General features: G+C 40.1%; 1 protein-coding gene across 1 annotated transcript in view; it reads left to right on the top strand.

Annotated features, from left to right (window-relative positions):
• The window catches only part of Clasp1 (cytoplasmic linker associated protein 1), a 237,997-nt gene that overhangs the window by 26,130 nt on the left and 187,585 nt on the right, over nt 1-24,282 (top strand). The window contains exon 2 of the mRNA XM_090342974.1: nt 14,822-15,298. Coding sequence (XP_090199100.1) covers nt 15,104-15,298 — 195 coding nt within the window. The 5' untranslated portion in view covers nt 14,822-15,103. The remainder of the gene's footprint in view (nt 1-14,821; nt 15,299-24,282) is intronic.

Raw genomic sequence — 24,282 nt, 5'->3', positions numbered from 1 at the left:
AGTTATTTCTGTTTATTGTTGGATTCTACTTGATTGCAATATCATTTCTATCCTTTTAGGTTAATTATTGCAAGTGATGTCCTAGTTCCTGTCAATTTTTACTTGGGGTTGTTTTGAAAGGTGTATGTTTCTTCTTTGTTCTTTGAGGTTTACCAAATTAACAATGTCACAGTTATATACATAAGGTAGTGAGTACTTTTCTTGTGCAACATTGTTACCCCTCCCTCATTTTTGATCCACTTTCCCTCCTTCCACTCCTCAATTGTAAAGTTAATTTCCAACATACTGCCTTGTGAGTATTGCTGTTACATTGTTTTGCCCTTTGTCCTTTGTCTCACCATTTTATTCTTCCCCTTTATTTCCCTAAAATCAAATACAGTGACAACAGGGCATAAACCATAAGGGGAAAAAAGAAAGAAAAAAAGAAATACCTTTACATAGTACATTAAAAACAAATACAGTGCTGGAAGTGTGGCCTAGTGGTAGAATGCTTGCCTAGTATGCCTGAAGCCCTTGTTTGATTCCTTTGGTACCACATACACAGAGAAAGCCAGAAGTGGTGCTGTGGCTAAGTGATAGAGCACTAGCCTTGTGGAAAGCCCAACGACAGTGCTCAGGCCTTGAGTCCAAGCCCTAGAAAACAAGAACAAAACAAAAACACACAATAACCACAAAGAAAAAAATCTCTTGTTTCCCTATCTTGGAGTTCATTTTACATCTTACATGGTCATATATATGAACATAGCTGTTAAGCTATTGTGATCCTCTGCTAGGATTATCTTAGACATTTACTAATTATTACAAATGAGGGAAACCATGGGGTCTATGTTTCTTTGGTTGTGGCTTACTTAATATGATTTTTTTTCCCCAAGTCTTTCCATTTCCTTATGAATGTGGCAATGTCATTCTTTCTGATGGCAGCATAAAATTCCATTGTGTATATATACCACATTTTCTTGATTAATTCATCTTTTGGGGGACTTCTGGGTTGGTTTGTTCCATATCTAGCTATGGTAAATAATGCTGTAATGAACATCAGTTGTTCTGGTAGCTTTAGTATGGCTTTATTTGTGATCATTTGGGTAAATGGCCAAAAGTGGGATTGCTAAGTCATAGGGGAGCTCTATGTTTAGTCTTTTGGGAAACCGCCATACTGCTTTCCAGAGTGGTTGAACTCGTTTACACTCCCACCAACAGTGTAGTAGTGATCCCTCCTGGCCACATCCCTGCCAGCATCTGTTATTAGATTTCTTGATAATGGCAACCTTTCTTTGATTTGTTGTGTTTCTGGGTCTTTATTAAGAATGTTTCTATCTGTGCCAAGGAGCCCTGGCAATACAATTTTAACAAAATAGGAGATCAAATTGTATTAAATTATTTATATTGGATGATAGAGCCTATATGTGCAAAACTTAAGAGAAAAACAAAATGTACCAAATATTAGAATAAAGCTCTTAATAAAACTTTATATATTCTCCTTCCTACTTAAGCATTTCTTTTACTTTTTATATTTTCTAAAGGAAAAAATGCTTTACAAGTCTCAGATCAATTATTTAATAATGACAATTTTATTAATGAAAAAGAACAAGCAAGTGAAAACAGTAACTTTTTATATACTGCTTACTCTTCTCCTTTAGCAAAATACTTAAACACAGTCAAGGTGGAATTAATATCAGCATGCCAATGTGTCACATTATCAAGGTAGTTAACCCTAGACTAGAGACAATAATGATAATTACAGCTTCCCATGTAGATGAGAGGTTTTGGCAGAGGACCAGCTTGTTAGCATGAAGCACAGCATCACAAGCAGGGTGTGGTCAACATCTTGGCTGCCCAGAAAGTGAATTTATGTATCTACTAATTCTACCAGAATCTCATTTGTGTCTCACAGAAAACTTCATTTATAGCCTCACAGTCATGTCCCTGCACCCTTTACCCATTTCTGTTTACTATACTAATGAAAATCAGATCACGAAACATGACCAACTTTTTACACAATTGTTTTTAGTAATAGCTTTAACTATATCACAGCACACCATTAAATTTCACACCATGTCCAGAAGTTTTATCACAGCTACAAAGTTGTATAACCACTGCACAAAAACTACTTCATTCAAGAACATTTCTACCAATTCCAAATGATATTCCCTATCTTTCAGTCAGCACTGTCAACTTTCCTCAAGGAGCCCTCATGTGCTTCCATGGTTCTCTGTGAAGATTCATCTCTGTTCATCTTTAAAAGAGTCTTGAAGAGTAAGGCATAACCATATCTCATATTGGGAGAAATAAAAACCTTTCTTTTACAGTTCACATCTAGACAAAAATACATAAAACTTCTAAAAGGACTTAAGTTATTTCACTTAAGGCAAATACTACCAATTTTATGTTACCTGACACTTGTGTAGTAGTCTCCCTGGTTTTTCTTTTCTTTTCTTTTTCTTCTTTTTCCTAATGTCTTTCTATTTTTATTACCCAGGATTCTTTTTTTTTTTTAAACAGTTCTGGGGCTTGACACTGCCCTTGGACAGTGCCTGGGCACTTGCCACTTGCCACAGTGGTACTTCCATCTTTTTTTGTGTATGTGGTACTGAGGAATTGAACCTGGTTCTTCATGCATACTTGGTGAAAACTCTACCACTAGGCTACACTCCTGGCCCCATAGTCCCCAGTTATTTGTCCTGAAGAGCCTCTAGATTTTTTTTCCCCCAATGTATTATGAAGTAGCTAATCTACCTGTTCCTTTCCATTTTAGGAATTTAAGAATTTCTTCTTGAATTGGATATTAACAAATAGACACAATGGTCCATACAATGAAAGGGCAGATTTCCCTTCATTCTAGTGCTTGATCTTTAAGAATTTAATATTTGTAACTACAAAGTAACATATCTATTATAGTTTTTTTTTTTTTTTGGTCTGTCATGGGACTTGAGCTCTGGGCTAGGGTGTTGCCCCTGAGCTCTTCAGCTCAAGGTTACTGCCCTACCCCTTGTCATTTCCCATTTTCTGGTAGTTAATTGGAGATAAGAGTCTCATGGACTTTAGTGCCTGGGCGGTCTTTGGACTGTGATCCTCAGATCTCAGCCTCTTGGGTAGATAGGGTTACAGGCATGAGCTTAGCCTATTACCAAAGGGGTTGCCAGGATTACATTTCAGGAGCAATATTTTACTCCAAACTGGAGATCATATAAAACATTTAACAACTGCACAAACCTTTTCTTTGGCTACAACGGTGTAGCTTACTTAGCACTCATTTGCAAAGGCATTGTCTGGGGAACTTAATCTCTGCAACCCTAACAAAGCCTAAGTTAACTCTATAGGCCTATATACAGATCAGTAGGGACACAGTCTCGGGTCCACAAACTTCTTTCAGAATTTGTGGCTGGTGTCAACCAAAATTAGCTCATTTAGGGCTTTGAGCAAACATGGAGGTCAGGATTGTAAACTACCCACTATTATAGATGATTGACAAGTTCCTGCCCAGTTATGGAGTAAATGGGCATGCTTACAAACTATTCTATGACCTCCAGGCTCTGATTAATTTTAAATGGCCAAGCACGAGGAGTGACTGGAGGATCTGACACTATCTCTGCCATCCACGCAGTGGCTTATTACATCTGGATGCTTTATTTCTTTTGTCCCAGGAGTGTCTCTTCACACAGGGATAAATGTCCCATTGGCATTTCACTTGTTTGGTTGCTGGACTTGAATTCAGGGCTTGGGCACTGTCCCTCAGCTCTCCTGCTCAAGGCTAGCACTCTGTCACTTTGAGCTCCAAAGCAACTCTGCCTCACTAGCACTTTGCTGCTAGATTAGACACCACAATCTCACAGGGACTTGGCTCTGCGTGGCTGGCTCAGAACTGCAGTTTTCAGATAAATGAGTCCTTTATAAGGCTAGGTTACTCCAATTAAAGCAACAAGATGGTCAACACAGAAGGTCTCTAAGCATAATCTTACCTGGAACTTGGTAAGGGCCAAAATTACATCTGAATAAGGATCTGCTGTCCTCCTCCATGGGCCTGCTGGAAATTGCTATAAAGAAACTTACAAGCGCAAGCTGAGATGGCAATTAAGCAATCATTTTGGTAGTCCTAATTTTTCCTTTTTCTCTTCTTTGAAACATTTAGGACAACCTCACTTTCAAATTTTGTTCAGAAACCCATTTCTAATTTCTTTAAAACTTTTACTGATCTTTTTTTTTTTTTTTTTAACACTTAACACTTTAGCCTTTCTTTGCATTTGAACAACCCTTGTGGGCTCATGGCACTCCCTTTGCCTCCAGGCCTCCTTTTAGAAGAGGCATTTTTTTCCCTCCAGTTTAGGTTACTGCTTAGAACTCCAACAACAGTTTGAACTCAAATAAGTTTTTCCCTAATGTAAGAACTGCAAACATCCCTGCACCAAAGGTCCAGACTTAGTTTCCTTCCTTTTGTAAAATACATCCAGTTGCAAAGTAGCATGAAACCAAATTATAAGGAGATGAACTAAATCATAAGGAGATAAACATTCCTTTTAAAACCCTTTCCCCAATTTAATACATTTTAGGGGACAGTTTAAGAAATATTAATCACATCACCCATATTTTACCATCAGATTTCCAGTGTCAGTCTGCAAGGAAAAAGATAGGACGAAGATGGTCCACTCAGTCCATCTGACCAGGTTTAGATGAACAGCCTTTGTGCCAGATTTTCTTCTTTCACCATGCATGGACCCTCGCTTAGGGCCTTTTCCACCATGGGAACCCAGAGTTGCTCCTTTGCCAGTTCACCTCACCCCCAAAGATCGTCACACAGGATTATCCTAGGTTGTCCCTGTCCTTTCTCTCGGCATTTGATTACCTAAACAGGTTTTTTTTTTTCATATTTTTTTTATTGTAACTAACAGAAGGGTTACATTATATTCACCAGATAAAAAGTGCATTACTTCACATACATTGATACCCTTTCTCATGTCTTGGTCCCCATTTCCCTCCCCCACCCCCACTCCTCATCTTGTTTTCCCCTTTTCCCTATTTGATTTCAAATAACCAAATAGCATATATACAATATATCATAACAAGGTGAAATACTGTAACAATATGAGATAGCCAAGGGACAGCTAAAGAGATGAGAGATAACATAGTACATTAAACAGTTTTAAAAGACAGGCAAAGTTTCTGAGATTAATAAACATTCACATTTAAATTTCTGATACTTATCTTCAAACTTTAACTCAAGGAAGTAAATTCCAAATTCCCTAATGCCTCTGTGCTAAACTGGATACCATGTTTACAGTGTAAATAGCTCTGTGCATTACAATAACATATTTTTAAAAATGCTAATTTCAGGATCTTTAGAAAGATCTTTTTTAAAAAAAAGTAGCTCCCCTTTAAAACAATGCAATGATCCTTTGAGATAAATTCATCCATTGTTCTACACAGCATATTGACAATTTAATCTTGAACATGTTCACTCACACCCATTCACACACACTTTCATACTCAACGGTCTTAAAGCGCGCAGAATTAATATCGGCCATATATTTTCCAGAAGTTTGTGTCAAGAGAGTTTTGCCAATCTTACTCTTGCAGGTGAGAACCAGGTTCAAAACAAAACTTTTTATAAGGCAACTTAGTTGAAATTATTATCCGGTGGGAGTCCTCCAGCACCAAATTTAGCCCACCTAGAGCATGACTCTAGTCATTTTCCCAATTTTGACTAGGCCATCTCACATACCAATTTTCAGGGCCAAATTTAAAACTGAGGGAACCAAGACTGATGTATACATCCTGTCACCAATTGTCTCCAAATTATCACTTCAGCCAGGTTTTTAGGAAAAAGGAAACTATACTAGGCTTACAGCTGTCTGGCCTGCCCTCTGCCTGCTTCAGTTGAAACTGAGTGGGAGGAGCCATACCAGGACCAAAACCCCAGCTGGGGCTGAAGCTTTTATTCCCCTGGAATGTCCAAATGCTTAGTGACAAAGACACAGAAAACAAAAATCCATATTTGCTGGGAGCCGAGTAACGCCATGTCTAATAACTTTCTGCTGAGACAAGGCAAGGCTCAAGAGGCAGGGCGCAAGACTTGATTACTATTGGTTACAAATGTGTTATGGCTTTATCACTCTCTGCTGAGACCTAGAGTGAGGGTATATTATAGCTGGAGGCACTTCCTGGGGGGGAGGTTGGGGTGTTAGAGTTCCTGCCTTGACGAACCTCCCTGATGCATCCATTTGTCCTCCAGAGAAGGAGGGCTGGGTTCAGGCAGTCAGTGGGCTCTCTCCTCGCTGGCTCATCTTGGTCGGGGCGTGTTTTCCCTATCTCTCATGCTGATCGAGAGGGACCGGGGAAGAAGGACCCCGACACATATTTAGGACTGGTACAGATTTCAAGAATGACACAGGACTAGGAAAATCACCTCAGGGAACCATAAAACACGGTAGAGAAATAGAGACCTTTAGCCCCCAAATTTTGATGTCATGCCTGGCAGCAAACAAAGTGATGGAAAGGGGCTCTGAAGGTTTATAATTTCAAGACTAAGACAATACAACTGTCCTGCTTGGGGGACTCAAGCTCCCTAGCCTGTAGCCTGCTTTGATAGGCGGTGAAAAACACTCAGTAGTTAAGTCTTCCTGTACATGACCCTGTAGGACAGGATAAAAAGGTACCATGGTTGAGGTTTTCTTGTTTTATTGGGGCAGTCTCAGACCATCAGGATCGTTTTCAGCGTTTGTTCCTGTGAGGGCAAAAAGTGTTTTTACCAACAAGGAGATCAAAAGTTCCCTCAGCTGGCCATCCGACTTCAAAGGAGGGCCATTCCTCACTGCAAAGTGTAAGCTAATTTACTTTTTCTAATTTCCACACTGAAATTATGTGCCCTTCCCTTTATGTCCTTAAAGTTGTCAGTCAAAAGGGAAAGAGGAGTAGTCTGAGTCTGTCCCATTTTGTTCCTCACAGAATAGAACATATACACAAGACGCACAGAAAGAAAAAGAGAAGATTCCTCCTGTTGGAGCCTAAACAGAAAGTAGGATGGCCTTAGCCCACCAGTCAAATAAACAGTGGCAGAAAGTGAAACTAAAAGTGCTACCAGTGGGCACTCGTGGCGGCAGCGTAAATTTGAGATGTTAGGGTGAGTCAAAACCAGCTAATCTTGGTGCTCCTGTAATGGGAGTTTGGGGAGGGGGTCACTCTGGAGGAGGTTGTTAAGCTCCAGTGTCAGGGAAGGCAGGCTCTGGAAGCTAACAGAAAACAGGAGTTAGTCCGCGAGCAAATAGACAGACCTTAACGCTGGATACTGGTCCTGGAAACAGAAAGTTGAGGGTATACCTGAAAATGAAGATAAAAGTTACGCTGCGCATTATAAATTGCCACAGGCCACTGGTGGGACTCAACACACGCATATGTCTCCAGCCCCGTTGGCAGCCCTTTTAGCATGATCGTCAAGGCTCTTCACCAACCCCAAAATATAAAACCTGCAGGCAAATCAAAATTACAGAAGAGTTACAAAAAGTTACAGAAGATGGAATGGAAATGCCTCAAAACTTTCCAGCCGGGTTTCTTTTGACTCCTTGGTCAAGGTGTCTGGCTAGACTTGGGGTGGATTCCTTGCCAATGCACCAAATGCAATGATCGAGTTCAGAATCCTTACCCAAAAGACCACCAGAGACCTGAACCAATGTAAAAGCAAAGGAGTCTTTATCCCAACCTTAAGCTTGGTCTCCCGCGTACCCAGCTGCAACTGGTGACACTGAGAGCCCCGAGTTATGCCACTTTTTACATGCTTCTTGGAGGAAGGCAAGGGCTTTGCATACATCATAGTATCTTGTAGCAATGCATTACATACTGCGGGAAGGTCACAGAACAACTCTAAAACATAATTGACATCATAAAGCGGGGAAGAACTCAAAATGAATTATTGGCTAAATCAAAGGGACTGGGTACTTCAGACTGGTTAGGGACATCCTGTCCTAGGCAAACGTCACCTGTGGGTCATCCTGTCCTGGGCAAACTTCACCTATGGGACCTTTTGCCCTGGGCAAGCATCACCTGTGGGTCAGTGGGTCATCCTGCCCCGGGCAAACACCCCTGAAGCTGCTATCTTTGCTGGTTTAGAACTAGTTCAGAGTGACCTTCTGGCAGGGACTGCTTAAAAATAACTTTTTACTGAAGTTGATCAAACTTTAAAATTAATTTAGGCTTCTCAGAGCTGTGGTTTCAGTGTTTGAGTGGCTTAAGTGGGTAGAGTGATAGCATTGAGCACAAAAGCTCAGCAATAGTAGGTAGGCCCAGAGTTGAAGCCCTAGGAACAGCAATAGATAAAACCGAAAAAAATTGCCCAAACATTCAATATGTTGTATACCATATTACTAAATATATCAAATACTACTGTATTAGTAGACTATGTAGTAGAACACTAGAACTTCAATTATCCTTAGCTTTTAAGGCTCTTTCCAAGGTAAACAATTGTGGTACCGTACCTACTTCATCTCCTGCTTTTGCAGCTCAAAGATGACTTACCCCTGTGAGGCCTAAGCACTGGATTTTTGGTGCTAGAAATAAACAGTTGGGGTATTATCTTTTGTTCAGGGTTTTATTCCCTGGCTGATGGGTAATTTCCAGGCTTTTTAATGTCTAGTATTACAGAGTACTACATAAATAGATTTTTTCTCTTTCTAGTGGGTAGAAATGGTTAAAGAAACTGGAGTAGGTACAACTAAAGGATTTTGGCCTTCTTTTAGCATTAGGGGGTGGTCCATTTTGGATTGCTACTGTGAGAGGTGGATTAGTTAAGTACAGAGTCTTTGGATTTGCCAACATGGCAGTCAGTCATTGGTGGTCCTGACAAGAGCAGCTCTAACCTGTGGCATGAGCAGGGAAGCCAGATTGCTGGGTCTAGAGAAGCTGGCCAATGTGGACAGCTGTTTAAAGAAGTTTCTCTTTAAGTGTCATTGATGAAAGGCCTGTCATAGCTCCAGAGAGCTTTTTGAAATGGGTGGGTGATTTACATGCTGTGGATACATGCTGCTGGTAGCAAGCCAGGAGAGGGGAGAGATTGAAGGGCTAAAGGTCTGAGGGAGAAAGGAGGGTTGATGACCTCAGGTGTTAAAGGACATAGGCAAATGGAAGGAGATAGGGAAGGAACCAGGGAGGCTGGAGTGAATATACAGTGGAGAGGTAGGACTGGTGGGCTGGCAGGGGAAGCCAGAGTAGGAGATCAAAGACTGTGTTTTGGGTGTGAGATGTAGGGTTCACTTAGACCACAGTTCATTTTCTTCTTCTGCTACCTCCAGCACATTCCACAGATCTCTAGCTTGGGACTTGGAACTGTTTGCATACTTTCTGTTTCATGCTTCTTCTTTTTTTTTTTTTTCCCCAGTCCTGGGGCTTGAACTAAGGGACTGAGCACTGTCCTTGGGCTGTCCTCAAGGCTAGGGCTCTACCACTTGAACCACAGCACTACTTCTAGTGGATACAATTGTATCTATCCTACCCATTTATTTATTGTACAAGTATCCATTGAGTGCACATATACTGTATGGAGAAATATGCCATTGTGTGTTTTGCAGCTTGTCTCATTAGTGGGTAGATTTTATTTCCTCATACTTTTTTTTTTTTTTTTTTTTTTTTGGTGGGTGATGGGGCTTGAACTGGGTCTGGGCGCTGTCCTTGAGCTCTTCAGCTCAAGGCTACCTCCCTCCCTACCCGGGAGCCAAGCCCTCCTTTCTGTTTTCTAGAGATCAATTGGAGATAAGTGTCTGGGTCTTTTTGTGCATGGTCTGGCTTTGAACCTTGATCCTCAGATCTCAGCCTCCTGAGTATCTAGGATTACAGAAGCAAGCCATGCTTCCTCATACTTTTAATCAGGGCTACATTATGACAGAGTAACATGGAAGCCCTGAATTCTAGTCCATGAGAAGCCCACGTTTTCTTCTCTGCCCTTCTTGGAATACTCCAGCTATTATGAAATGAGTGCTTAGAGACTATAACTGGAGATGGATTTAAGCAGCAGCCAGCAACATGTGAATGATGTCATAGGCCTCCAAGCTTAATGCAATGAACCCCACAGACTAACTGGGAAACAACATCACCATCATCATAATCATCATTGCTTTTTTTTTTTTTTTGGCCAGTCCTGGGGCTTGAACTCAGGGCCTGGGCACTGTCCTTGGATACTTTTTGTTCAAAGCTAGCACTCTGCCACTTGAGCCACAGTGTCACTTCCAGCTTTTTATGTGTATATGGTTCTGGGGAATTGAACCCAGGGCTTTGTACATGCTAGGGGAGCATGCTACTACTAGGCCACGCTCCCTGCCCCATCATTATTTTAAGCTACTAAATGAGCATAAAAACGATCCTTTTGTGGGGAGAGCAATACTGAGTTTAAACTTAGGTTGTCATCATACTTGCTAGATGTCTACCCCTCAGTCACACCACAAATGGTCCTACTTTGACTTCTGAGTGCTAGTCCTCCTTATTAATATTTCCCTATTAATAGTATACCTAAGTACTATAGGCTAGTATGGTATGTAAAGGGATGGAGATGGGAACTGTTGTTTTTGTTTGTTTTGTTTTTGTTTGTTGTCCTGGGGCTTTAACTCTGGGTTTCGGTGCTGTCCTTAAGATTTTGTGCTCAAGGCTAGCTCTCTAATCTTGAGCCATAGCTCCACTACTGGCCTTTTGTGGTTAATTGGAGATAAGAGTCTCAGGGACTTTACAGCCCAGTTTGGCTTTTAACTATGATCCTCAGCTCTCAGCCATCTGAGTAGCTAGGATTACAGGCATAGAAATAGGGAGAAGATTATATATATAGAGAGAGAGGGTGGGGGAGAGGAGAAAACTTATAGAACTAGTAAAATCTTTTCAAGGTTACACAAGAGATAACTGACAACATTTACTTTTAGGGAGGGATATTTGAGGGAGAAAGTAGGAGGCAGGTCTTGTACCTGGGAGATTTGGAACCACAGGTAATTAATATTCCCTGTTTACTTTAAAAAGAAGGGATCAAGAAAATATTCAGGGGCCAGGAGTTTGGCCTGGTGGTAGAGTGCTTGCCTAGCATGCACGAAGACCCAGGTTCAATTCCTCAGTACCACATATTTAGAAAAAAGCCAGAAGTGGTGCTGAAGCTCAAGTGGTAGAGCACTATCCTTGAGAAAATCAAGGACAGTGCTTCAGGCCCTGAGTTCAAGCTCAGGACTGGCCAATATATATATATATATATATATATATATATATATATATTTAAAACCATGGGAAAACTTACAAAAATAGAATAAGTTTTCTAACAACACCACCACCAAAAACTCTCCTTAGTGTCTGAGGCTTCCAGTTTCTTTCATTTTATGGGTTTTGTACATAAGAGCTTTTGTGATCTTTTGGTTTTGGTAAACTTTTAGAAGCACACTACACACATATGTTCTCTTTCTTTCGTGTCCCCCCCCCCCCCCACCCTGGTGCCAATATTATGGCTTAGCTTTTTCACTCAAGGTTGATACTCTACCACTTGAACTGCAGGCTTTACTTCCAGCTTTTTGGTGACTAAGTAGAGATTAGAGCCTCATGAATTTTCCTGCTCTGGCTGGCTTTAAAAATACCAAAACTTCAGCCTCCTGAATAGCTAGGATTATAGGTGTGAGCCACCAGTGCCTGGCTTATTTGTTAAAACTCTTACAAAATTCCAGTTGAAGAGATTTTCTTCCTCCACCCCCATTCTCTTTCTTTGTTCTGGGACGTCTACCCGCAGCCTCCTACTGATCTACACTCCCAGACTGAGGGGAGATTTTCTTTTCTTTCCTTTTTTTTTTTTTTGGCTGGTCCTGGGGCTTGAACTCAGGGCCTGAGGGTTTCCTTGGGCTTTCTCAAGGCTAGAGCTCTACCACTTGAGCCACAGCACCATTTCTGGCTTTTTCTCTGTATGTGGTATTGAGGAATTGAACCTGGGTCTTTGTGAATGCTAAGCAAGCATTCTACCACTAGGCCATACTCCCAGCCCTGAGATTTTCTTTTGAATGAGGTCTTTTTCAGTGTTTACTTAAGGAATATGGAAACTTTGCTCTTTTGCCTGTTGCTTTCTTTCTTTCTTTTTTTTTTTTTGGCCAGTCGTGGGGACGGAACTCAGCCTGAGCACTGTCCTTGGGTTTTCTCAAGGCTAGAGCTCTACCACTTGATCCACAGTACCACTTCCAGCTCTTTGCTATGTGTTTGGTACGGAGGAATCAAACCTGTGTCTTAATGCCTGCTAGGCAAGCACTTTTTTTTTTTTTCAAGATTGATTCCATTGTATTTACTTATTTTTCATATATTTTTTATTGTAATTAATAGAAGAGTTACATTATATTCACCAGTTAGAAGATGCATTACTTCACATACATTGATACTGCTTCTCATGTCATGGTCCCCATTTCCCTCCCCCTAGGCAATCACTTTTATCACTAGGCCAAACTCCTGTCCCCTTGCCTGTTGCTTTCTAGCTAAGTCTGACCTCTTAGAGAGTAAGGACAGAAGTAGACCAGATTCCTAATAAGGATTTGAGGAGCTGGGTGTGGTGGCTCGCACCTATAATCCTAGCTACATAGGAGGCCGAGATCTGAGGACCAAGGTTCAAAGCCAGTCCCTGAACAAAAAGAACTTAAGACTCTTATCTCCAATTAGGCTCTAGAAAATGAGAACTGGGGCTTGGTTCAAGGGTAGGGCAGTAGCCTTGAGCTGAAGAGCTCAGGGACAATGCCCAGGCCCAGGGTAGAGGGGTAGCCTTCAGCTGAAGAGCTCTGGGAGAGGCCTAGGCCCAGTTCAAGTCCATGACCCCCCCCCAAGAAAAAAGGGTTTGAGGAGGTTGCATCCTGATAAAGCTACGTAGTCTTAGTTTTCTTGTGTTTCTTCATCTATAAATACTATAGACCTTCTTCTACCACAGCGTCTTGGTCTTTGGGCAAACATCAACAGGCCATGATGATGGTACTGGTCATGTCTACTGGAAACTAGACAGTAAGAACCTTTAAGAACAACAGCCCTGTCTCAAAAAAGGGGGAGGAGAAGCTTATATACCTATTTTATGGAGTTTGTTGATAAACTAGAAGCAGTATATATGCATACATATATACATATATACATACATTCACATATTCACACACATATGCATATATATATGTGTGTGTATGTATGTATGTGTTTATATATATGTATAAATTACCTAGCATAAAACCTAACATTTCATCTAGAGGCTTTAAAATGGCATCATTATCATAATTGGATAATATCTGTTTTTTAGACCCAAAGGTCTGAAGGAGTGAAGGGTGTAAAGGTATTAAAATATGGCTGAAAGTTATCAAAATAACGAACATTGCTACAGTGTTTAAAACAGCAATGAAATGTTATTTTCGTAATTCTATGATTTGGGTAATTTGAACTCAGGCACATACACATATACAACCCACATACACATACACAATTTAGCTTGCCTTTTTTTCTGAATGCAGGCATCTGCCACTTGAGCTCCTCCTTCACATCTGCATTTTGCTGGTTCATTGGAGATGAGTCTAATGTGTTTGTTTGTCTACTGGCTTCAAACCTTGATCAATCTGTGTCCTGAGTAGCTAGGATTATAGTCATGAATCACCAACATCTGGCTTGTCTGTGTCCTTTCAGACTTTCACTTACACAGCTATTGTTAGAATAGTGGTCATGATGTTGGTTGTAGGTTGAAGCCTGTTGGTTCCTTCGGTGTGATTTATCACATTCAAGTTCTAGACCAGCTTCCGTTACAACATGGTAGCCCTAGGGTAAGAGGACCAACCCTAGGGATTACAAGTCAGGTTTCTGCTCCCTTCCCAGTGGAGATTTAATCTGGCCAAGGAGGAAAAGTAGAGGATTTGTGGCCATTATTTTATTTACCATAAATCTGATGCCTGTTGACTAATTTTTTTAGAACAATAGTGGTTTCCCCAGAGGAAAAGTTCTGGATTTCTTCAGTTTTTCCATGTCATTGTTACTATCCAATGTCATTGATACCATGCAGTATAAAAAAAGGAAGGATAACAGTTTCTTTTTTTTTCTTCATATTTTTTATTTTTTTATTGTAATTAGTAAAAGGGTTACATGATATTTGCCAGATAGAAGGTGCATTAATTCACATACATTGATACCCTTTCACATGTCTTGGTACCCATTTCCCTCCCCCCCCACACCCAGGATAACCGTTTCTTATTAAAAATACTTTGTGTGTATGTTTGAGTGCTTATGTGCATGGTTGTGTGTACCTGTATGTACATACATACTTAGTATACTTGGGCTTGAACTAAGGGCCTGGGTGCTGTTCTTTAGCTTTTTTGCATCTGTATCTTCGTGCATGCTAGGCAAGCACTCTACCACTAGACCAAACTCCGCGCCTTGGCCTTTGTTTCTTCTCTAATGCCTACTCCACTTCTGGTACTTAGAGTTTTAGAAGATTGATAATAAGGCAGTATCCTACTAAGCTTTAATACCTACAGCTATTCATAGAATGGTGTTAAGTTTTTGATAGGAGCCAAAATTTAAGCAACAAATATGCTAGCTAAAGCAAAGATTGTTTTCCTGACTGATACATTTATAATTTGGAAAATGGTGAGGAATATCGCCCTACTAATAGTATAGCTCACTGTTTCTTTCCTTTGGGTTTTGACATTCCTCATAAAAATAATAATTATGTTTTTCTAGTAGACTTGCCAAGTGTTCATGCTCTGTACAGCACATGTGATTATAAACCATTCTGCAGTGTGAATTGCTTTTGTCTTTGATTTTATGTTTAATAATATTTGAGTGTTATGCTCTCTTGTGCTGATTTGCTGTTCTCTTCTCTTTTCAGAATGGACTGCTGAATTATGAAGTATTTCAGACTCCGTAGTAGAACACTCCGCCACTCACTCCTTTATCTCCTACTAGTTATTTAAATTGGACTTTTAATATCCTGCCAGCTGCTCTTCAGACACACATGGTGCATTGTTGCCATTCCCCGGATTGCATCTTTGAAACACAGGCTCTTGGTAACCTTCAGCTAACAAAGAGGCCACCTCCTGGGTTTGGCTGCCTGGAAGGAGTCATCCTGACTGCCCACTAGCTTTTGTTGGATCTGGGGTTGAATTCCACCATGGAGCCTCGAATGGAGGCCTGCCTGGCCCAGGTGTTGCAAAAGGATGTGGGGAAACGACTGCAGGTTGGCCAAGAACTTATAGACTATTTCTCAGACAAACAGAAGTCTGCTGACCTTGAGCATGACCAGACCATGTTAGATAAACTTGTGGATGGACTTGCTACCTCTTGGGTGAACTCTAGTAATTACAAGGTAAGCTGTGTTTTAAGAGGTGCACTTAAAGGTAGCTGCCTTGGTAGACCAAAATTGACCTTTAAGCGTCTTTTGTCAGCCATCAGCCTGATTCCAATTAAGACACTCATGCAGGTTATGTCTCTGGGCACTGTCCTGGAACCAGTACTTTTTTGGGTTAGATAAAAAAATTCTTATCCTTAAAAAAAAAAAAATCTTATCCTTAAGCTCTTTCAGAAAAGGCCAAGTGAAGAGATGAGGAGAGGATTTTGGGAAGTTTACAAGCATTTGCAGCCTTGAAGTTAAAGTGTATATTATGTCTTGCAATGAAGAGATTTTGAGACCTTGGTGAGTGGCCCTTCATGAATAACAAGTCTCTTCACTGCTGTCTCAGGAACAGTATGGTTGTTAAGTACTCTTTGATTTGTGGGTGATAGCCTAGAGGCTGTCTTTCAGATTTAATGATTAAGGTTAATGCTTTTGTGTAGGAGTGATGATTACCTCTACATCTCTTGGCCTAATTCCATCACTCACATGAATTGTGAAAAATCACTATTTTACCAAAGGCTGAGATTTTATGAATGAAAACTACATAGGACCCAAGGTGCTAAGCAGGTCCTGCTCTCTTTCTGTGAGTGGCCTCTTTTGGTTCAAGGTTGAGTAGGTATTTAGGTATTATAGATAATGTAAAAGATGTCTTCTATACAAATGGAATCATTTGTGCTTTTGTTTGTTGACTTAGTCTACTGAGATTAATTTAAATTTAGAAGATGGTTCTTTCAGAATTCCTTCTTTAGTGTTAGTATAGTATACTTATAGTTTCATATACTACTTTAAATAGTTGTATAAAAGGATTTCAATTCAGGAAATAATGGGGGTGGGGGTGAAGGTGGAGGAGTTTTGGGGCTTGAATTCAGAGGCTAGGCACTATCCTTGAGCGTTTTTGCTCAAGACTGGCACTCTGCCACTTGAGCCACAGCTCTGCTTCCAGCTTTTTGGTGGTTCATTTGTTGATAAGAGTTTCAGGGATTTTCCTGCCCTGGTTGGCTTTGAACCATGTTCCTCATATCTTAATCTCAGGAGTAGCTAGGATTTCAGGCATAGGCCACTAGTGTCCAGCTGACAAATTAGTGTTTTTAAAAAGTACAAATGTGTCTTCATCAATGTTACCCCTTCTATTGTCTTCTATATTTCTCAACAGTGTTTATTAAAGCTCAGTCCAATATAGGAGCAGTGAGACTTTATATAATTTGGACCCCAATATTTCACTTATAATGATATAAAAAAATTTATTCCCCCGATATTTGAAGCTGAGCTGAGGTTCTCTTTCATTCATCTGTTTATTCATTTGGCAGAAGTTAAATGCTTCTTAGTATCTGGTGCTGGTGCTGGGTTGTGCAAGGGTTAGAGATGAGAAGTCATAGGGAGTCCAGATGTGGGCTTGAAGGGTGTGAAATCACCTTGTTGTGTTTGAATTACAGCTTTGTTCCTTTTTCTGTGTGCATATTAAGATGCTTTTGGAAGGAAGTAACTGAAAACAGACTCAGTTGGTTAGACCAGACTTACTATGAGGAAATGTATTATCTCAGATAAGCTCAGTAGTATAGTAGTTGAGGAAATATCTAGGAAGAAAAAGTTATTATATGACCGACGGGGAAGAAACCTTTCTCAGAAGGTCCTGACAGACTTTTTGTGTATTACCATGACAAGATGGCTTCAGCTTCTCTCTATCCAGCATCACTGGAAGGAATGTTAATAATTGCTTTCAACTGTCCTGCTCACATATTTGAGAAAGGACCTGAGTAAATAAGGCATGTGGCTATATGAAAAGAAGTAGAAATCTCAATCAGTTGTCAAACTCCTGCAGAACAAGTACAGGGTGTACAGTGGTCAAAACACAGTATTCTGGGGAAAGCAGAAGAAAGGAGTAACACTAGCCAGAGAAATTTTGAATATAGGGTCTCCTTTTCTGAACAGCATTTGCAGGGTTACAAAAGAGTGATAGACTTGACTCTTTGTTGAAGTAATTCTTGGCAAGGACAGCTTTGTATGAATTGATATCAGAAAGGTGGGATTTGCTACCAATTTGTTTGGAACCATGTACAGTTCAGTTAACTGGTCTATGTGACACAGAGGTTAGACTAATTTCTTGGGAGTCCTCAAGCTCTAATATCTTATGTGATTTAGTATAATCTGTAGTTAATAACTGGCTCTGTGGTTCTAATCTTGAAGTGCTGAGCAGCTCTTGGGTTGTAGGTTCTATGGATCAAGGCCAAAAGAGCATGCCTTGTTCTCAAGCTAGAGCCCAGAGCCTGGAATGTGGTAGGTGCTCAACAAATACTGGGTGCATGAGTCAACCCAGGAACACAGACTGCTCAGCAAGTATTGCTGGTTTATTGACTGAAATCCGAAATCTTTCAGCCTCTTGCATCCTTTCTTCATCATCAATCAGAATTTCTCAGTTTGAGTATTAGGTATATTTTAGACTCTATTTCACAATTTTTGTATAATGTACTTAGAAGGGAATAGCTTTATATTAACAAAACTTGGAAACTAGCCATCTACTTTTTCTGTTAAATTAAAGGCTAATCTAGGGACCGGGAGTTTGGCCTAGTGGTTAAAGTGCTTGCCTAGCATGCATGAAGACCCGGGTTCGATTCCTTGGTACCACATACATAGAAAAAAGCCAGAAGTGGTGCTGAGGCTCAAGTGGTAGAGCTCTAGCCTTGAGAAAGTCCAAGGACAGTGCTCAGGCCCTGAGCTCAAGCCCAGGACTGGCCAAAAAAAAAAAGGCTAATCTATCAGTATATTTTCATTTGTTTCTTTTACTCTCTCTTTCTCTGCTTATGGCTCCTAACTTGAGTCATGCCTCTTCCTTAAATGAAGAATTAAGGTTTGGGGGTGGAGGGCAGTACTAGGATTTGAACTCAGGGGCTTGTGCTTGCTAGGCAAGGCACTCTACCTCTTGAGTCATAATTCCAGCTCTGAGTATTATTTCTTTGCTTAATAAGGAAGATAAGTGAATGGCAAGCAGTCTTGTGTTTTGATTTTTAGTTTTCAGTATTTCTTTTTCACTTTTGAATATTTCTTGACAAGATGGACAGATCTATACATTCCATTTATCTCAATTTAGTAGTTATCATTTATTCCTTACTGTCAGGATTTTATCAGTTTATCTTTCTTAGATGGTGTAACACCCAAGATTATAAGGAAACTAAGGCTCAGGAAAATGTGATAATTTCTACTACTGATTGTGGAACTAAGATTTAAATGCAGGTTTCTCTGATACCCTACCTTTTCTTTCATAAGAAGAGGGCTCAGCAAAATCATTCTCTCCTTTAAAAAAAATACAGCATATGTTGACTGTACAGACTGAAGGATTTTATTGTTATATTTCTATTCATGCATACAGTTACTTTGATTCAGACTGTTTCTTAAAAGCCAAGAGAGGTATAAATACATTTAGTTTTGTGGATTGTTACAGCTTTGCCATAATAGTAAAGTGGCTGGGCCCTTATTTACAAAAGTAGTGGGGAGGTTGGGGGGAGATTGGGGAAGGATAATGGGAGAAAAACAAGGATGAGGTAACAGTATTTGACAAGAAATGTACTCATTACCTTCCTTTTGTACCTGTAACCCCTCTGTACATCACCTTTATAACAAAATAAAATAAAATTTAAAACATGACAACAAAACCCAAAAGTAGCCACAGATATTAGACATAAGAAATGAATGGGTGTGGCTGTGTCCAGTAGACTTGACTTACAGCTTTGGTCCAATACTGGAATGTTGAGCACTTTCTTTCTTTCTTTTTTTTTTTTTTTTGCTAGTCCTGGGCTTGAGCTCAGGGTCTGAGCACTGTCCTTGGGCTTTCTCAAGGCTAGAGCTCTACCACTTGAGCCTCAGCACCACTTCTGGCTTTTTTCTATATGTGATACTGAGGAATCGAACCCGGGTCTTCATGCATGCTAGGCAAACACTTTAACCACTAGGCCAATCTCCCGGCCCGTGGTTTGAATTCTTTTAGCCTATCCTTAATTATCTCATCTTGAGACCTCAGTGATTATTTATATACTAGTACATGGAAATACCATGGGAAGAGGGGTCACATAGTGGGATTGCTGTTCAACCTGTGAGAATTTAAGTTCCATGTTGTCATAGTGACCATGGCTAGAGACCTGTGTTAGAAAGGCCCTTCAGGGCCGGGAGTTTGGCCTAGTGGTAGAGTGCTTGCCTAGCATGCGTGAAGACCTGGGTTCCATTCTTTGGTACCACATACATAGAAAAAAGCCGGAAGTGGTGCTGGGGTTCAGGTGGTAGAGCTCTAGCTTTGAGAAAGTCCAAGGACAGTGCTCACACTCTGAGCTCAAGCCTAGGACTGGCAAAGGAAAAAATAAAAAGAAAGGTCCTCCAGTTATGTTTTATCCTGCCTTGGGGTGATCAGTCTTTGAGTCTGGAGGGCATTGCAAGGGATTTAGGCAGGCAGCATTTCTAGACATCTCAACAACTTTATTTTACCTGCTGTACAGACACACTCAGTCTTACACTCTCCTACCCAGTTTAGGCACAACCTTTGGTGAGCTCAGTGGATACCCCATGTCCTTCTAGATGCTTTTGAAATGGAAGCTTTTGACAGCTTCACAGAAAGCTCTGGAAGTCTAATATTTTCCATAATACTTTTGCCTTCTGATCTGAAACAAACTGACCAGGAGGTCCTTATATTCTTTATTAACTGCTTCAGGCATGTTTCACTGCAAAAAAAATGTTATTTTTGATTGTGGGCAGATTTGCTTAAGGGATTATTATATATATACTGGTGGTACTTATTTTCCCTCCTCAGATTCTGTATCCCAGAACACAGCTGGCCTAAAGGGTTTTTGCTAAATGATTATAGGTCTACAAATGAGAATAGTAATAATGATAGTCTATGGCTAGGTTTAGTGTATAACAGAAATTGTACCACATGTGTTAATTTTTAACTAGTTATTATATAAGGTAGGGTTTGTTATTTCTATTTTATAGATGAGACTTGATTCTCAAAGAAGTCAGGTAAATTGTTCAGGATGAAGTTATCTTGTTCTTGAACCACACCTTTACACAACATCCAAGTTAAGTACCATGAATTAGATGCTTTTAGGAAAAATCTTGAAAAAAGATGGGCACTGTCCTTCCCCTAATACTGGGCAACCAGTGCACAGTGTCAGGTCTGTCTAATCTAGAACGTGTAGACTTCACCCCTCAAGACCTTTGTTATTAACTGCCTTGAATTTGAAATTCGTGGGTTCTAACATCCCACAACTATGTTGTCTCTGCCCACAGGGCCTCCAGAGGGACACTTCACACATGCTCATTGTAAGATAGGAACTAACTTCCTTCTATATAATGTATATGAAAAGTTGTGATGTGGAGATGAAGACGTTAGGATTGGTTGGAGAGGCCTTGAGGGAAAGGTAATTAAACAGGGCTAGGAAGACAGAAGGAATATGTTGTAAGGGTTGCTGAGCAGTTTTTCTTCCTGTCCTTTTCCTTCTTCTCTGGACATTACTATCTAAGCCCTTTTTTTAAAATATATTTTTTATTGTAATTAATAGAAGGGTTACATGATATTTGTCAGATAAATGGTGCATTAATTCCCATACATTGATACCCTTTCACATGTCTTGGTCCCCATTTCCCTTCCCCCCTCCCTCACCCCTCATCTTGTTTTCTAAGCCCTTTTTTTTAAAGAGTTCAGTGTTGCCTCTGGATCTAGTGTGTTTATGGGCAGGAGGGGAATGTACTGACCAATAAGGAAGGTTCACCTCATTCCACTTGCCTATCTCCCAACCTTGGCTTTCATTGAGTTTTTTTTTTATTCCTGCCTTGTGTCCTTGAGAGGAGAGCCAGAAAAGATTATTGGATTCAGATTAAATATCTTGTGTTTTCTTTTGTGGCAATCTGCTTGGTGGTGCCATCTAGTGACACATTCTTTTGAAGACTGTCTACTTTATCAGGTTTTCCTTACATTATTATATGCTAGTTGCTGGAGGATAATTTCAAGATTAATTTAAAAAGATGGCATGTTTTGACCAAAAGCAGAAAACCTCTTTACTGTGTATTTCAAGAAAAGATATGTGGGTTGTCAAGTTAACTTCTTACAGATTAGGTACTGGGAGAGTCTGGCCAGGGAGCACTGTAAAAAAATCCAAAGTCAGGTAAAAGGAATTTAGATAGAATCCGAGAACTGAGTCTTGAGGAATTTTCTAAGCTACAGCTGGTTTTGTCACATAATTTTGGGAAAGTGCAAAGAAGAGCTGTTAAAAATGGCTATCCACCATTGGCTTAGATCATTATGTGAAGTTGGATAACCTGTTTCTTTAATAAGCTTTGTGGCTGAAATAATCTCCCAGACCCTTGTCATGGAAGAAAAGGTAGTTCAGTAGATGAGGAAGGACAATGTCACTGTCATATTCTCAGATACAGGTGGGCTGATTGTGTGCCCCAGTGAGTGTGAATATTCAGGTACAGGAGCCCTGTGATAGTAAGTAGAGTGCCCTGCATGCAGCACGTACTAGATCCTTGGTGAGGAACCTCAGTCTGAGAAAGTCTACTAGGACTGAAGGGAAGTACAGAATAGAAGAGCAATTTGAGTAGTAGTGTCATAGTGACCATAGTTTCAGATGTGCAAGAATGAGATGAATTTAAGAAAGTTTCACGATTTTAGGTTTTAAGTGCAATTTATTAACTGGATATACAGCTCTGTAAAAAAGAAAGTCAAGTTCTTTTCCTGCATGATGCATTTGATTTCTAATCTTTCAGTGGAGATATTTCAAGAAAAAAAAACAACATAATTTTGTAGGTATTTTTGATTTAAAGATTTTAGCGGAGAATGGCCTTTTCAAACAGTTTTTTTTTTAGCTTGAATCATCTTTTTTATTTTTTTAAAATATTTTTTATTGTTGGGATAATATATAGAGGAGTTACAGTTACATTCATCAGGTAATGGATGTATTACTTCTCTAACCTTGATACCCCTTCTCAGGTTTTTGTCTCCCTTTCCTTTTCCCACCCCTCCCAATCATCTTGTTTTCCCCCTTCCCTTCCCAATTTTAAATTAACAAATAAACATATATACAGAAAGTCAGATACAGTAACCACATGAGATTAACCATGGGGGGAGAAAAGAGGAAAAAATAACTGCGCATAGTACATTAAGAACAATAGTCACAAAGATAAACCTCTTGTTTCCATATCCTGCAGATTTTTTTTTTCCCCTAACTTGGTATCTACACAATTTATGGCACGAGCTTAAGATTTGGATGTTGTCTCTTAGTTTTTTTCACTTGAGGCTAGCAGTATACCAATTGAGTCATACCTGTTTCTGGCCTTTTCTGATTAGTTGGGGATAAGATTCTCACAGATTTTCCTGCCTGGGCTGGCTTTTAACTGTGATCCTCCTATCTCAGCCTTGTGAATAGCTAGGATTGTAGTTGTGAGACACCAGTTCCTCACTGAAGTTACCTAGTTCCATGTTCACATATGCTTTTCAATATTATATCTGTATTTGCTCACCTTTCTTCTCTTCATTCATCTGTTCTTCCTCCATTTGGCCTCATCCCTCTGTGATAATCATATTTCTGCTTCCTGTCTCATTTCCAGGGAAATAAAAGGGCCTGAAAAATTCTACATATGAGAGAAAACATGTGCCTGTTAACATAATTTTTTCCATGTCCATGTTGACTGAGCCTTCTCTCTTACTTAACTGGGATGACAGTCACATGACACCAATGCTCACCAAATTCTCTGAGATAAGGCCAGCCTGAAATTCTGATCTACCCATCTCCGCCTTTTAGGTTGCTGCAGTTAAAGGTATGGGACACCATGCCTACCCTTGCTATCTTTTTAGAAGTCCCAAATGGAGTTGCTCTAGATTGGAGGAAAAGGGAGAGGTTAAGGAAATTAACAAGAGGGCAGGATAGGAGGCCAGGAAAAAGAAAGCTCTAGGCCTGTTTAGAGCCAACACTGTTTCTAGCTATTCCTATTTTTAGGGGAAGGATTCTCTGCATCCTTTCTTCCAGCTAGATACAGATGTGTTTTCTTGGGCAAGACTTTTGCTCTTCTGAGATTATTTTAGGTAGGGTTGACCAATTTGCCTTGTCATGGCACTTTGTAAAAAAATATGTTCATTGGGCTGGGAGTTTGGCCTAGTGGTAGAGTGCTTGCTTAGCATGCACCAAGACCTGGGTTCGATTCCTCGGTACCACATACATAGAAAAAAGCCAGAAGTGATGCTGTGGCTCAAGTGGTAGAGCTGTAGCCTTGAGAAAACCCAAGGACAGTGCTCATGCCCTGAGCCCAAGTCTAGGACTGGCAAGGAAAAAAAAAGTGTGTTCAGAGATAGTAGGAAAAATCAGTCTCCATCAGTGTCAGCATTAGCATTCTGTAAGACTCACTATATGCTACCAATGCAGACCTGACAGGTCATCTGGGGCCAGCAGCTAGCTATGCTTAGGACCCCATTGCTTCTGTGTGTAGCTTGTCATGTAACGTGAGTAAGGATGATGTAGGCTTCCAGGCCCCACAGCTCAGATTGGTATGAGCATAGAGGGGGCACATGTACACACATAGACCAGATGCTAAGAGGAGGGCTTAAACAATACAGTCTCATGCTGAATACTGTTTTAAATAAAGACAATCTATGTCTGTGCATAGAGAGAAAATATTAGAAGGTTGTGTGTGTGTGTGTGTGTGTGTGTGTGTGTGTGTGTGTGTGATATTGGGTGTTGAATCCAACACATTGCACATGCTGGGCAATTTCTCTACCTCTGCAGGCATAAGAATATTTTTAATGAGGGCAGGGAATACTTTAGGGGTATATGCATTTAATATTTTATTATGGCTTTCATTATTGGACTTCTTTAATAATACAACTACATTTAGATTTTTTTTCAGTGTCCTCAAAAATGTGAGTTATGTACACAAGACACCTTTATTTCTATCAAATGTATTTTTTGCTTTTTGCTCAG

The sequence above is a fragment of the Megascapheus bottae genome, chromosome 12, assembly GCF_031878675.1.
Source record: "Megascapheus bottae isolate mThoBot1 chromosome 12, mThoBot2.hap1, whole genome shotgun sequence".
Lineage (NCBI taxonomy): Eukaryota > Metazoa > Chordata > Mammalia > Rodentia > Geomyidae > Megascapheus > Megascapheus bottae.
Note: the sequence above shows the minus strand (reverse complement) of the source record. Positions and strands in the feature narration are given on the sequence as shown.